This window comes from Erythrolamprus reginae, chromosome 5 (genome assembly GCF_031021105.1).
Source record: "Erythrolamprus reginae isolate rEryReg1 chromosome 5, rEryReg1.hap1, whole genome shotgun sequence".
Classification (NCBI taxonomy): Eukaryota; Metazoa; Chordata; class Lepidosauria; order Squamata; family Dipsadidae; genus Erythrolamprus; species Erythrolamprus reginae.
In genome coordinates, this window is record NC_091954.1 from 34,360,859 (window position 1) to 34,377,628 (window position 16,770).

The window sequence follows — 16,770 nt, forward strand, 5'->3', positions numbered from 1 at the left end:
TCTAGACAACTCAGAACAATCCATAAAACATAACTGAAAATAAAGATAACCTTCTCCTAGATACCAGACGGAAGAGTCTCACAACTCAACCCCCAACCTAGGTCCATGCTTGGGGGAAGAGTCAATTATTCACAGTCCTCTAGAAGGCTGAAAGGATGGACTACTGGGTTGACCACTAAAAAGGCAGGTGTCCAAGGCCCCATCATGTGGCAACTTTTACCTACCCTAGTGATGGTGAACCTTTTTTTCCTTGGATGCCAAAAGAGCGTGGGTGCATGCTATCGTGCATGCCCGAGTGCCAACACTCATAAGTCAATGCCTGGGGAGGGTGAAAACAGTTTCTCCCATGCCCTGGACACCCTCTGGAGGCAGGAAACACTCTCCCCAGGCTACAAATGCCTGGGGAGAGCCTAGGGAGGGTAAAAGCGCCCTCCTCCTCCATCCCCCAGAGGCTCTCTGAAAGCCCAAAACACCCTCCCAGAGCCTCCGGGTGAGCTGAAAATCAGCGGGCTGACACACACTTGCACGTTGGAGCTGAACTAGAGCAACGGCTCATGTGCCAGCAGATATGGCTCCACGTGCCACCTATGGCACCCATGCCATAGGTTCGCCATCAGTGACCTATCCTATATAATAAAATAGACAGGTCTTGCAAGTAAGTTGGCCCTATGTCATTTAAACCTTTAAAGGTACCTTGAACTGCCAGACACCTTGAACCGCCATTTGAAAGCACCCTGAAGCAAATGGAGTTCTTGCAACAGTGGGGTTGCTGGGATGAATCCTGTTCATGCTACTATATTCTAACTACCCCATTTCCCCAAAATTAAGACCCAAGCCCTAGCATGATTTTTCAGGATGCTCACCATAATAAAAGCCCTATCCCAAAAATAAGCCCCAGTTAAAATCGTTAGCTACATGGATGCATTTAGTACTTGTATTTTCCCCAAAATAAGACCTAAATGTGCCTTAATTAGTATAAGATGTTTGTCTTATTTTTAAGGAAACATGGTAGTTTGCTGCTTCTGGCTGGTATTTAAGGGCAACCCCATATAGTGAGAATTGTAGTAATCCAAATATTTGTGTGTTTGATTTTCTGTCGAAATCACCCTGGTATTCCCACATATGGGAGGAAGCAACTTTGCTTTCCTTTTCCCTCTCGACCCCACGCAGGAGCCTTTCCAAGGCAGATAAATTGCTTCTCAGCCAAAAAGCTTTTTCAATTCTGTTTTGTTCCTTTGAATCTTTATATTTTATTATGTAGTTTTTATTGATTTTTCCATTATTGATTATATATGTTGCCCAGGGCTTGTGCTGCAGAAGGTGGCTATATAAGTTGACTGATTAAACACATACATAACTTTCTTACCAGGAGATTGTGGTCTGACACCTTGCAAAGTTGTTCCAATTTGGAGGTTGGGGGCCTAATCCTTGTCAGGAACACTTTTCTTTTGCCAAATAATGTTTTGACCCAAGTCATAAAAATTATCTTATGGTGTTTTTCCAAGGAGAGACGGATGTGTTCGTAATATTTTATGAAAATGCTGAGCTGATTACGCACATACAGTACTGTATATATCTGTCTGAAGCTTTGGCAGCAAAAAGTAAAAATTACTAAATCATGAAGTGAAGTGTGTGATCAAAATGCCCCCGATTAACAACAATGGGGAAAAATTGTGTGTGTTTATATTCTCTGCAGAGAATGATATTGCTAAAGCAAAAATAAAACAAACTGCATTTGTAAGGCTTCCCAAAGCAAAATTTACCATGAGTAGCAAGCATGCAGATTAAAAACATTTTCAATACCTAAATGTGGTTAACAGAAATGAACACAATATATCCCAGGAGGAAATAAATACAATGGTACATCTACCCAAGAATGCCTCTACTTAAGAACTTTTCTACATAAGAACCGGGTGTTCAAGATTTTTTTGCCTCTTCTCAAGAACCATTTTCTACTTAAGAACCCAAGCCCGGAAAAATTTCCCAGGAAATTTGAGAGCGACACGAAGGCCTGGCCAGTTTCCTGCCATACCCCCTTTAATCCCAGCCATCTCAGGCTTTTCTGGGCTGCCAGAGGAGCCTTTCGGTGGTGCTTAAGGATGCTTTGGCAGTCCAGAGCGAACGAAGCATTTTCCTTTCTCTGGGCACTTGGAGAGGAAATAAACCTCTGCCAGCACCCAGAGAAAATAAATGCTCCCTTCGCTCTGGGCAGCCCAGAGCGAACGGAGCGTTTTCCTTTCTCTGGGCGCTTGGAGAGGGAATAAACAACTTCACTGTGGTGACTCCCTTGTGCTGCCTCCCATACACCCGGTGCGATGTTGCCTCCCGGAGCATTTGGACGCAGAAAGGCAAAAGGGGGCACTTTGTCCCGGCTGGATCAACTTGGCTTCAGCCAAACTGAGGAGTCAACACAGTAAAGGATAAGTAAAGGCGCCGGCTATAAATTGAGCGAGCAAGAGGAGAGCCCTTCAGCATGGGAAGGAAGAGGAAAGACTTATCTCAGAGCTTGAGATGGGGGTGGGGAAACCTTATTTTCAGAAATCATTTAAAGGCTTACCGAATCAGGGCAGCTTGAATCTTGGTGGAAATCCAGAGGCAGGAACCACAACAGGGAAGATATGACCTCTAGGTTCCATCATATGTCATTACTTTATTGGGGATAAATGGATAAACCTGTAACCACTAGAGGCCAATCAATTAATACATTTCCATCAAGCAATGCCAGTTCTTAGAAACATAAAAGATTGACGGCAGAAAAAGACCTCATGGTCCATTTAGTGTGCCCTGATACTATTTCCTATATTTTATCTTAGGATGGATATATGTTTATCCCAGGCATGTTTAAATTCAGTTACTATGGATTTACCAACCACATCTGCTGGAAGTTTGCTCCAAGCATCTACTACTCTTTCAGTAAAATAATATTTTATCCCGTTGCTTCTAATCGTTCCCCCAACTAACCTCAGACTGTGCCCCCTTGTTCTTGGGTTCACTTTCCTATTAAAAACGCTTCCCTCCTGAACCTTATTTAACCCTTTAACATATTTAAATGTTTCGATCATGTCCCCCCTTTCCCTTCTGTCCTCCAGACTATACAGATTGAATTCATTAAGTGTTTCCTGATAGGTTTTATGCTTAATTTTTGTAGCCCATTTTTGGACTACAATATCTTTTTGTAGGTGAGGTCTCCAGGACTGAACGCAGTATTCAGTCACTAAATAAATAGTTGTTCAGTTGAGGACCACCTATAATTAAATCTATGCACTTTGCTTAATTTGAAGCCTGGTTATTTGTGCCTTGAGTGAAAACTCTATATTGTTTTGATTACTTTGTTTTCTTGTCTATCACTAGAATTCTCAGAAATTTCTCCAACACCAATGTTTAAAAGTGTAATTACTCTTTCTACTTAAGGCCACAAATACACTACAAATTGTCACATTAATAAAGTACTTTTATTCCAGCCAGATAAGAGAATGTATTTTAATTTATTGAAAGTTTCAAGGTAAAGAAATCAAATATCTATTCCAAACAATCCAAATTACTAAAAGGTATTTACTTAGTAAAGTTATATTCTCCTTTAATGGCCCCTGTAGAATGTGATAGCAGAACAAAAATAGAGATTAATACAGTAAAGAGTACAGTGGTACCTCTATTTAAGAACGCCTCTACTTAAGAAATATTCTAGATAAGAACCGGGTGTTCAAGATTTTTTTGCCTCTACTTAAGAACCATTTTCTACTTAAGAACCCGAGCCCGGAAACATTTCCCAGGAAATTTGAGAGCGGCACGAAGGCCTGGCCAGTTTCCTGCCATTCCCCCTTTAATTCCGTCCCTCTCAGGCTTTTCTGGGCTGCCAGAGGAGTCTTTCAGTGGCGCTTAAGGGGGCTTTGGCAGTCTAAAGCGAACGAAGCATTTTCCTTTCTCTGGGTGCTTGGAAAGGGAATAAACCTCTGCCAGCGCCCAGAAAAAATAAACGCTCCTTTCGCTCTGGGCAGCCCAGAGTAAACGGATTGTTTTCCTTTCTCTGGATACTGCCTCCCTCTTTTTTTTTAAGCCTTAAAATTTTGGATTCTTTTTATTCACCTCACCTTCTTCCTTCAGCAGCGATTGCCCTCCTCCTCTTCTTCCTCCTCCTCCCCCCACCCAAATTCCGAGCTTTTATTTCTTTCCTAATGTGTTTGCACGCATTATTTGCTTTTACATTGATTCCTATGGGAAAAATTGCTTCTACTTAAGAACGTTTCTACTTAAGAACTTGGTCACGGAACGAATTAAGTTCTTAAGTAGAGGTACCACTGTACTGTGTTTATAATTTTAATACAACCAATCATTGGCTAATTTCAGTGTGGCTTTTTAACAATGGACAAAAAAATGACATGTCTGACATTTTAAATATATTAAAAATGTAGTGTAACAAGTCTTCCAATGTGTGCATTTATTTACCATAAAAATTACTGTCCTTCAGAGTTGACTTCTCATAAGCCTATTTCTGGATTGTTACAGTACAGGTGAAATTCAAAAAATTAGAATATCATGCAAAAATTCATTTATTTCAGTAATGGAACTTAAAAGGTGAAATGTAATATATGAGAGAGACTCATTACATACAAGGCAAGATAGTTCAAACTGTGATTTGTCATAATTGTGATGGTTATGGGGTACAGCTCATGAAAACCCCAAATCCACCATCTCAGAAAATTAGAGTACTACATGCAATCAATTAAAAAAGAATTGTACATACCGTAGAACAATATTGGACCTCTGAAAAGTGTAAGCATCAACACAGACTGTGAAAACTTCACACTGGACTTCAAGCATCTTGCAATAGTGTCTCTCCATTCTTCCTCCATACTCTGGGTCATTGGTTTTCAAATGAGATGCAAAAGTTTCCACGGCCTGTGTTGATTTGAGGAGCCATGTCATCTGCTGGTGTTGGTCCACTGTGCTTGAGTCCAGGGTCAATGCAGCCATCTACCAGGAGATTTTGGAGCACTACATGATTCCTTCTGCAGTTGAGCTTTATGGGGATGTTGACTTCAATTTTCAAGCAGGACATGACACCTGCCCACACTGCCAAAAGCACCAAAACCTGGTTCAATGACCATGGGATTACTGTGCTTGATTGGCTAGCAAACTCACCTGATCTGAACCCTATAGAGAATCTATGGGGCATTGCCAAGAGAAAGATGAGAGACATGAGACTAAATAACACCTCGGCAGTGCCACAGACTGATAATTTCCATGCCACGCCACATTGAGGCAGTAATTGCTGCAGAAGGGGCCTAAACCAAGTCCTTAATACATTTTTCAAGGGTCCGATATTGTTCTATGTACAATCCTTTTTTTAATTGATCACATGTAATACTCTAATTTTCTGAGATGGTGGATTTGGGGTTTTCATGAGCTGTACCCCATAACCATCACAATTATGACAAATCACGGTTTGAACTATCTTGCCTTGCATGTACGGTAATGAATCTCTCTCATATATTTTTTCTTTCTTTTTATTTTGCATTAAATTTTTTTTACAGAGACAGCAATTTGAATACGCAATCCAGGGGCATTATATCCACAGGAGAAAGATCATTCAATGACAAACATGGTTAAATTGGTTTAATTCCTAATCCAAAAGCATCCATTACAAGTTGAAATGACATCAAAAGAAAGACAGATGGGTCATGAAGTCATTGTACTGACAAAGGGCTTACTTAGGCGATGACATCATGATGCATTTGCATAATTTGTGTGATATCATGACACGTGTCATTTACTGGCCTTTCAGACAATTCTGACCTTTCTTTTATTCAATAATCACATGTGTCTGGTTAAGAGAACCAGAAATAAGTATTTTCAAACTACAGAGAATAAGTACTGAATAGATGAGTTTTCACACAATGTAAATATAACTAAGAAAAATTGAGGTATTCTCTTTCTTATCAGTAGATTTGATTACATCTAAAAGTACTATTTACTACTGCTGACATGAACAGCCAACAAAGGTAATTACTTTATGAAGGAGATGAACATAGTTTAATAGAATGAAGGCAGCAACATTCATTATTTTAGTGTTCACACTAAATGCCAGCTTTGCAGTTTCATTTGAAACCAACAGCGATCATGAAACGTCATGAAAGATTTAAAAAAAATCTCCTAGAGCGATTACTAAATGAATCATTATCACACTAGATCAGTAAAACCCCAGAAGAAAATAACAACAACAATAATAATAATAATACCAGTGTCTTGTAATTTAGGTCCTTTTTCTACTTGGTGCCTATTTTTGAGACACAATCCATAAAAATTGGCCACACCGCACATTTCATTTATCTTAAAAATGTTGTATCCCCATAAAAATGCCTGGTACAAAGTCTGAAGTTAACGTCCATCCCTATATTTAAAAGATCAGCTAAAATAAGTTTAAATTATTACAGTATTTACAAATCCAGCAGATAGAACAGCCATCGTGGCTTCTTTCCCATCTTCCTAGCAGCTGTCATCCTTCAAGCAGCTTTGACGGCTCCCTCAGCTTCTAGAAGCTTCCTCATTTATCATCAGTCATTTTCAGCAGTTCTAGAAGAGCCCCCACAGCACCAAAATAACCCTTCAAAATGATTGAAAAATGAGTTAGCAAAAACAAATCCAAACTAAATTATTGCAATATTTAACACATTTAACACTGGGAGTATTTTAAGGTTGTAAAAGAAAATACAGAAAATCACAGAGAAAAGGATTAGCATTAGCTACGGTAATTTGTATACATCCAGCTATTAGTAAATATTAGATGTGACAAATAGGTATACAGAACCCAAAGTGGTTATTCTTAAAAAAAAATAATCCCCCCTTATTTTTAATCAAAATCTTAGTTGATTCATTAAAACATTTCAGTACCCATATTTTTTAGCAAATTTGCTGCCGGTGACCATTGCACTCTCCACTCAAAAATGCAACACAAGCTTATTCCCAAATTTAACATGTAGCAAAAGATAATCTTCCCCAGAATAATTCAAACAGAAAAAAAATGTGTAGTAAAGCTAAAATTCCCCCTATATGCTAAGGCTGTGCAAAATCGTTCAGAAGGTTATTCTGTGGGTTATTCTGAGGAGCTCAGTATCAAAACGGTGCATCCCCCCCCCAAGGGCTTAGCAAGGCCTTTCCACACTGAGTTTGCATAAAACACACTTGTGCCAAGACTGCTACACAATGTCATCTATGTGTGTTTCTGCACATTTCTAGTACCATCAAACTTCTGCTATCTATACGGTACAGGATATACCAATAATTACTCTGGTAAGGACTTCTAATAGAATTCAGTTACAGATTTATTTCTAAAATGTATTGGCCACCCATCTTACGTTAGTGAAACTGTAAATTACAATGTAAATGGGCAGCTTATAATTTAGCAAAATGCAATCCTACCCACCCGCTCAGAATAAAAAGGGACTTGTTTTAAAATAAGTAGATTAATTGCAACCTCCTTACTGCTTTCCAAAAGGAGTTTGTTTCTATAATCCTTGCTGGATCAAATATTTTTTCATTGGCAGAAAGACCCAATGAGATGAAGCCTAATGCTCTTTCTTGTCTAATATTCCTAGATGCCCTGACAACTTTACTAAAACAGATGCGTTATCCCAGGGATGTCAAACTCGGGAGGATGTCAAACTTTATTTCATTGAGGGCCGCATCAGGGTTGTTTGACCTCAAAGGGGGGGGGGAGCTGGGGGGGCATGGACAAAGTAGGCAACAGCCTGCTGCAACCTCTGCCAGTTTTCACTGGCAGAGGCAGCACGAGCAGGTCCTTCACTGTTTCTAGAATGGCCCCACGGGCCAGATCTAAGCACCCTGGGGGCCAGATCTGGACCATGGGCTTTGAGTTTGACACCCCTGCCTTATGCAGATATTGCCTCATATGACAGACAGACAGGGGACTTGAAACCAAGACTTACGAAGAGAGATTGCGGGAACTGGGCATGGATAGCCTAGAGAAAAGGAGGGCCAGAGGGGACATGATAGCTGTATACAGGTATATGAGGGGTTGCCATAGAGAGGAGGGGGCCACTCTCTTCTTCAGAGCACCAGAGGGTCGGACGAGGAACAACAACTGGAAGCTGACCAAGGAGAGATTCAACCTAGAAGTAAGGAAGAACTTCCTGACGGTCAGAGCAATCAACCAGTGGAACAACCTGCCTGCGGAGGTGGTGAACTCCCCAACTCTGGACACTTTCAAGAGGAGATTGGACTGCCACCTGCCTGGGGTGCTTTAGGATTCCTGCTCAGGCAGGGGTTTGGACTTGATGACCTGCATGATTCCTTTCAACTCTAACAATAAATAAAATAAATAAAATAAAACACTGATTTTTCCCATTCATGATTTAGAGCAGGGCTGGGGAACAATGACCCCTTTCTGACTTGTGGATTTCAACTCCCAGAATTCCTGAGATACCTTGCAGTGACATGGGTGGCAAACAAACTTCATAAATAAATAAATTCATTATATTCACAAATATAATTCTTTCTTTTTTGAATGGTTTTTACCTCATGTTCCAAAAAGAGAGCTTTGAGTTGTCCCTTTGACCAATAGTCCATAGCATAGGCTAGCACCTTCATGGCAACCATGTTGATTCTCAGGAAGTTGCCTACAAACACCACTCGGTCAATATTCTGTAACATTTAAGTAAAATAAGTGAATTATGTGCAGTTAAAATGATCTTACATTCAACTTTATATGTTGGAAAATGTTCAACAGTGCTTAAAGTTGCAATATTCCTTTGGTGTTTTGACAGTAAGACCTCAGGTGGCCAACCCAAAATGGAAGAACTTGCTTATGTAACACAGTCAACCAAGAAAACCAACAACAGAAAAAAAATCTATAGAGTTACAATATTTTGCTTTTTCAACTTTATTGAAGACACATTCTATTCACTGATACATTGCAAATACACTATTTGTTTACCATCACATAAGCTTATATATCTCTTATTTTGTAAAAAAAAAAAAAAAAAAGATAGCCATCTCTATAGATCATAATAGAGAATGATCTCTAGCATGTGTACTTACTCATTAAAATATATTTATTCGCTTCTGCTTCTATAATAAGCTATTCTGAAATTCATCATTTGAAAAAACAATTCACTACCAACTGCAGTGAAACCCTTATTTTGATACTACTTTTTCACTTTTAAAGATGGAAAAATTAATTATCACTCAAGCTTGTAGCTAAACAAGCATCAGCTCCTTTTAGTAATTACTGCAAGTTATTTTTGCTCCACAATGTTGGAGCTGCTAACATGACAACGTTTAGTGTTAATCATGCATATTTTTAAGCTTGTCTGTCTTGTGGATCCTCTTGTGGCTCCAAATGGGTTCTCTGTGATTGGGTTTAATTTAACCCTGGTTTAAATTTTTAATTACTATAAAAACAGAAAAAAATACTGTTTCAGATTTCTTTAAATACAAATGTTATTACTAATATTTCTGAACATTTTAATACTATACATTAAGAAATCAGTCACCATGTTTGGTCTAATAAATCTAATGAGGTATTGCTAGGTGGATGCATCATTTGGATGCACTAGAACAAAATTAGGCAAAGTTGGCTCTTCTATGACTTGTGGACATCAATTCCCAGAATTCCTGAGCTAGCATGATTGGCTTGGGAATTCTGGAAGTTGAAGTCCAAATGTCATAGAAGAGCCAACTTTGCCTACCCCTGCACTAGAAAAACAACTGCAACATGCAAGACAGTGTTTTTGAATTCAGACCACAGTTGAAATTCCCTGAAATGAAGTAACTATAGAATTAAGGTGCTGCACATTCAGGTTCTCATAATTTTCATAGCTTTGGCTCCAACTATGTATCATAAGGCATAAGCTTAATTTAGATTTCTCCTAATATTTTTGGAAAGTCAATGCTCAAGCCACATGCTCATTTGGACTTCTCCTCAATTATTTCATACAGTCTTACTTTAACCACCAAATCAAATCAATCACAGACCACCGTGAGAACAAGCTACTGTTCATGACAACTGCAAAAATCAGCAAAATTCCATATGTCCTTCAAAACTAGAAAGTATTCTTTGAAAAGACTCCCAATTTGCTAATTTGAATATTATATTAAACTTGCTAATAGATTACCATGCAAGCGCCCTGCAAATTGTTAGACAATAACTCAAAGGCCAGAATTCAAAAGACAGTATTAAATGAGCAAATATCTCATGAATTCCAGACTTTTGCAAACATTTGCTGGGATTCACAGATCACCGGAATGCACATCTAAAAATTGCAGTCAATTTCTGCTGCCGGAACAGAAATTAAATAATAACAGAAATATAAAATTTGTTTCCAATATAAAGAATCCCAATCATATATGTTTTTGCAAGCCTTCATTAACAATACTCATCTTTCAAAGTTAAACAGGTCATAGTAAGAGTTTTCTCTAGGTCTCTTTATATTTATAATGCTGTGTTGCTATTGCAGTTAACTCTCTATGCTTTGATAGCCCTGTACAATGCTGCTTGAACTCCATGCCACAAGGCAACACTGTAAAGAAGCTGAAAGCAAAGAGGAAGTTCAGGACCACTTATTATTGCAGAGGCTTCCACTAATATTGCTATGTAAATATTCAGGAATATTAAGAGCTTATGGTCAATACATAGAAGTAACTGAAACAGGTCCTTGGTTTGATATACTAATATCTTACACTTGCATTTCACCTAACCTATTCAGCCACTGAACCATTTGACAGTATGCCAGTGTCTTCCTTCACATACCTTTAAATACTCTGATAGTCATGATCAAATCAGGTTATACCACCTGTATAAATAGGTTTTCTTATAGCATTACCTTTTTTCTCTGCTATGGCTAATATACAAATTGAAAGTTCTATAGCTCTTGCTAATTGTTGTTATGGCTCTGCCAGTAAAACAAATGTCCAAAATGTAGATTGGAAAGAATGCAGACCATTGGACCAAACAAGGTGTGCAAATCATACTGAATATGTTGCCTCAATAACTACCCAACACTATCAATAAGTTAAGTTAATGAGGTCCATATTCTTTCAATGTAAATACTGTCCCAGGAGTGTCAAACTGGTAGCCTGCAGGCTCTGTGCATAACAGACCACACCCACCCAAGCTCCGTGAATGGGAAAAACATCGCAAAACATCACGTGACACAGCGAGTGCAACCCCTGTGTACTGGATGCTTCAAATTAAACAGCACATCTGAAACGTAAATCTTGAGCAAATACAGAATCCCACTTACAGGCTCAAAGAATTAGAAGTCGCAGGAACCGTAACAATTCTACAGTATTATTTAGAAGAGAGACAATACAATTCTACAGTAGAGCCAGTTCATATCATACTTTAAGGCTTGTGAATTCCTCAGCCAGATATATTGGAAACCTCTGTTGTTCAATATTTTCATTGGTAGGAGAAGGTACATAAACCAAAACACCCCAATCGTTTTGGTAACCCCAAAATAGGTTGCTATTAAAATGATCTCACCTCATTCAAGGCGCACATCCGAGCAATGGAACCAATGTTATTCGTGATGGTGACTAGCGTTGCTCTTGCCAGATCCTCTTTGCTGATTGTCTCTCGCTTTTCTTTGCTCATCATGTTGCCGAAACTGTGTGATAATACTAGAGGATGTGATCTTTCTTATATTTTTCAGAAAGGCCAAGGTTTCTAAAAATATGTTTTAAAGAATTTGTCTGGGATATACAGAGTCATTCATTCAGGAAGCAAAAACACACGCTCACGTACAAATATAGAAAACTGATCAATTCCAATTATAGCTAATCCTATCATTAAATATAACTTTATCAAGCATAGAAAAAGTTATCACAGAAGAATCAATACTGCTTTTGTAAAGCTGAGTCCTGGCTCGTCAACCTTCTTGTGTTCTCAGGGAGGAACTTTAAAAAGGATATAAAACAATCAATAATACAGAAAAATCAAAAGGATGTAGGATTTAAAGAGCATAAAATAAGGAATTCTTATTTTACAAGACAGGAGGTTTTCAATTTAAGAGAAAAAGTCATTCAACAGAGGATCAAGACAGAAAAAAAGAAAATGGAAAACTTGATTTTTTTAAAAGGTATTACTTTACACAGTGTGTTGTCTTGCATTGCAAGATATAACACTGGCCACTAATTTGACTTGTTTCTAAAGAGAATTTGATTAACTCTTGTAGGCTATAGCCCTTGGTCACAATTCTGTTGCTTTTATTATTCTAAAACCAACAGGGGCATTGTACTAGGTGAACCTTGGCTCTGATCCGGCATATTTCTTACATTCTTTTGAACAAATGTGGGCGAAGACTGTTTATTCCAGTCTTCTCAAGTAAAGCTAAGCTATGTTGGGTTTACTGTAGACAAATTGGGTTCCTAAATTTTATTTTATTAACCGGGGCCTCTCCGAGGACTCGGGGTGGCTAAATCACATAACAGTAATCATGATTAAGTTGTAGGGGGGGTGATAAATAAAAAAATAAATCTGAAAAGTGGGTGTGCCAGACCTACAGTAAATCATTCTTGCAGTTTGGCAATTAATTTGAGCAATAGTGTTGATAAATTGAATTGTGCATAATACAAATTTACTAGGTATTTTCAGGTTGCTGGTTGATTTTCTGATTTCATTTTATAATGTGAAAACCCATTATATTTCATTTTATATTTGTCAATCCTAATGACAGAAGTTAATTAGCTATAGACTATCTAGGGCAGATTTGTCAAACTAGCAACCTGCTCCGCAAAGGCAAAAAAGTAATGATACGTCATGATCTGTCCCGCAACGTGATCTGGTTTGACACCCCGATCTAGAGCTTTAGAATGTTTGCTTGTAACTTCTAGAACATCCTGAAAAATATACCATTTTACTGGAGGTTTAGAATGCACAAAATGCAATTCAATCATTGAAAAATTATCCCCCAATCCACAAACCCTATATTCCCTCTCAATGTGGCCTTTTGCCCACTTTGTCATCAACTTGTTATTCACTGCAACCTTCAGTGTCAAACCACTCCCTGTTGCAACAAAGAAGTGTGGCCATCAGGCTGCAAAACACTTCCTATCCCTGTTAACAGGACAATAACAGCTGATTGTCATTGCTGCAGCTGACCAACATGGAATGGATGGGGATGGTAATTAGATTAGCATGAAGCAATACACTATTGTCTACTAATACATGTATCAATAGAAGGCACAGAATTTGTGTTGTGATTTGTCCATGCATACCTTGATGCAACAGCAGATCCTTGAAGACCAAACCGTTCATAATCTCCTCCATAAATATCCTTCACCAGCTTATCAACATTGGTGCTGTCTCCTTTAGCTGCCATTTCTAGAGCTTCCTCAAAGGTCTCACAGCCAGTCAGCAAACAACACAGACCCAGGAATGTACCACCACCAAGACTAGAAAGCAAAAAATATCATTTCATATGCTTGACAAGAGTTGGGGTTTCTTTGTTCCTATCACTCCAACAATCCTTCAGGTGGAAGGAGATAACTGAAAGTAGTTTGGGGGGGAGGTTTGCATTTTTAAAAAATTATAAGTTGCCCAGAGTAGCAGTATTATTTGTTTGTTTGTTTGGACTTCTAGGATGCCTTTCTCCATAGACTCAAGGTGGCTTACAACACAAAAATACAAAAATTAGTGAGATGGATTGAACACAAATTCAAAAAAATATATAAATAATAATAAATATGAATATCGTTGCTCATTATGCCAAAGCCACACCCAAAAGCACCAGGCCCAGACAAGATAACTCCTTCTTGCTTAAAAGTCTGTGCTGACCAGTCTGTGCTGCTTCAAACGCTCGACTATCACCCCAGTGCCGAAGAAGCCCTCCATCAAGGAACTGAATAACTACAGACCAGTTGCTCTAACATCTGTAGTGATGTTTCACTTGAAAACCATCACGGATCCACTGTTAGACCCCCTGCAATTTGCATACCGAGCAAATAGATCAACAGATGATGCTGTTAATATGGCTCTACACTACATCCTTCAACATCTTGAATCTCCAATGACCTACGCCAGGGTCCTCTTTGTGGACTTCAGTTCAGCATTCAATACCATCGTACCGGACATTCTCTTAACCAAACTAAATCAGCTAGCGGTACCTGAACACACTTGTAAGTGGATCACAAGCTTCCTAACAGACAGGAAGCAGCAGGTGAAGCTAGGAAAAATCACATCAGATACATGTACAATTAGCACAGGTGCCCCCCAAGGCTGTGTACTCTCACCACTTCTCTTCTCTCTATACACTAATGACTGCATCTGAAACAATCCATCTGTTAAACTACTGAAGTTTGCAGATGATACAACAGTGATCGGACTCATTCGAGACAATGATGAATCCGCATACAGACGGGAAATTGAACAACTCTCCTTGTGGTGTGACCAGAACAATCTAGAACTGAACACACTCAAAACCGTAGAAATGGTAGTAGACTTTCAGAGAAACCCTTCCACCCTTCCACCTCTCACAATACTAGACAACACAGTATCAACAGTAGAGACCTTCAAATTTCTAGGTTCTATCATATCTCAAGACCTTAAATGGTCACCTAACATCAAAAACATCATCAAAAAAGCACAACGAAGAATGTTCTTTCTGCGCCAGCTCAGGAAGTTCAAACTGCCCAAGGAGCTGTTGATACAGTTCTACAGAGGAATCATTGAGTCTGTCATCTGCACCTGCAACCCAACAAGACCGACACAGACTTCAGAGGATAATCAGAACTGCAGAAAAAACAATTGCTGCCAACCTGCCTTCCATTGAGGACCTGTATACTGCACGAGTCAAAAAGAGGGCGGGGAAAATATTTACTGACCCCTCACATCCTGGACACAAATTGTTTCAACTCCTACCCTCAAAACGTCGCTACAGAGCACTGCACACCAAGAGAACTAGACACAAGAACAGTTTTTTCCCGAATGCCATCACTCTACTAAACAAATAATTTCCTCAACGCTGTCAGACTTTCTACTAAATCTGCACTTCTATTCTACTAGTTTTTCTCATCATTCCTATTTCCTCCCATGTTGACTGTATGACTGTAACTTGTTCCTTATATCCTAAGAATTGTATTAATATTGCTTCTTCATTGCTTATTTGACCCCTATGACAATCATTAAGTGTTGTACCACATGATTCTTGACAAATGTATATTTTATTTTATGTACGCTGAGAGCATATGCACCAAGACAAATTCCTTGTGTGTCCAATCACACTTGGCCAATAAAAATCTATCTATCTATCTATCTATCTATCTATTTATCTATCTATCTATCTATCTATCTATCTATCTATCTATCTATCTATCTATCTATCTATCTATCTATCTATCAACCAACCAAAATGTAAATCTTACATTCAGCTGCTGGGTTGTGGGATCCCAATCAGAAAAAAAATTATTTTAGGAAGATAATATATTCACCTGGTCCCTGTAACTCTCTTATAGTTGTCTTTGGAATAGACTGCTAAGATGCTGACTCCAGAGCCTATATTAACTAGCAACATAGGAAAAGGGTTATCAAGGCAGTAAGGCTTTTTCTGACACCGTTCAGGGGATGAGGGGTTTTCAAAATAATAGCATTCAGGCTGGCCGTTGAAGCCGACAGAATCCACATACAGAAGACCTTGGATCAGGCAGTCCAACTCATCTAGCTTATGAAGCTGGAGGTCAGCAATCTGGAAGAAAAGTTAATAAATGAACATTTGTTGAGGCAGCAGAAAAAATCAGCAGAAAGCTGAAAACATAATAGGGTTGAAGACTTTGTACTATTTGAATTACCAAGTAGATCAACACCCTGAGTACTAAATAATTATTTACACAGAAAGCGTCAAGTTAAGCATGCTGTCCGCCTGACAACAAGTGTGTGATTACCTGGTCAGGATGTGTTATCTTTCTGAGAATTAGAAGAAAAAGGTTTGTTTGGTATTGTTTTTTTTGACAAGGTCTCACTATTCAAGTCACAATAGAAAAAAAAATCGAAGATGTTTTGAAAGAAGGATTATAAAGGTAGTCCTCGACTTACAACCACAATTTAGCCCAGAATTTATGTTGCTAACAGAAAAATCTCTTGAAGTGACTTTTTTGTCCTATTTTATGCCTTTTCTTGCCACATTTGTTAAGTGAATCACTGCAATTCTTAAATTAGTAACACGGTTGTTAAGTGAATCTGGCTTCCCCATTGACTTTGCTTGTAAGAAGGTCACAAAAGAGGATGACGTGACTCTGGGACACTGCAACTGTCATAAGTGTGAGTCAGTTGCCAAAAATCCCAAGTTAAATCAATTGACCATAGAAATGCTGAAACAGTCATAAGTGTGAAAAATGGTCATAAGTCACTGTTTCCAGTGCTGTTGTAATTTCAGTCATTAAATGAACTGTTGTATGTCAAGTTTTCATTCTGATGAATCATTAAAAAAAAACACCTTACATGACATGTTTTGAAAGAAGCAGTGATGAGATTTTTTTTAAAAAAAGTGTACATTACAGTAAAATCCTCAAATCATTTCTAGTTCTTAGAAACACACAATTGCAACATGCAGTTGTTGTTAACATCAGCAATCTGTAAATGTGAACACCTAACCAAATTTTGTAATTTGCTGTTACATAAAAATGTATTTTCAACAGCTACAGCTAACAACATTTCAGGACGCTCTGTTATAATTCTCCAGAGTGATTTCATTAAATGAATCCATCCCCCCCCCCCCCTCTAAAATTCTGATTATTTTTTTAAGGGCTGTAAATTGAAAA

The 16,770-nt window shown here is 38.5% G+C and overlaps 1 protein-coding gene across 2 annotated transcripts in view; it reads right to left on the minus strand.

Moving 5' to 3' along the window:
- Window positions 1-3,433: 3,433 nt before the first annotated feature.
- PANK1 (pantothenate kinase 1) overlaps window positions 3,434-16,770 on the minus strand; it is a 38,633-nt gene continuing 25,296 nt past the window's right edge. For both annotated transcript variants that reach the window (XM_070752335.1, XM_070752334.1), the window contains exons 3-7: window positions 15,445-15,698; window positions 13,234-13,410; window positions 11,501-11,624; window positions 8,533-8,658; window positions 3,434-6,601 (exon numbers count right to left, since the gene is read on the minus strand). In XM_070752335.1, coding sequence (XP_070608436.1) covers window positions 6,542-6,601; window positions 8,533-8,658; window positions 11,501-11,624; window positions 13,234-13,410; window positions 15,445-15,698 — 741 coding nt within the window. In that variant the 3' untranslated portion in view covers window positions 3,434-6,541. The remainder of the gene's footprint in view (window positions 6,602-8,532; window positions 8,659-11,500; window positions 11,625-13,233; window positions 13,411-15,444; window positions 15,699-16,770) is intronic.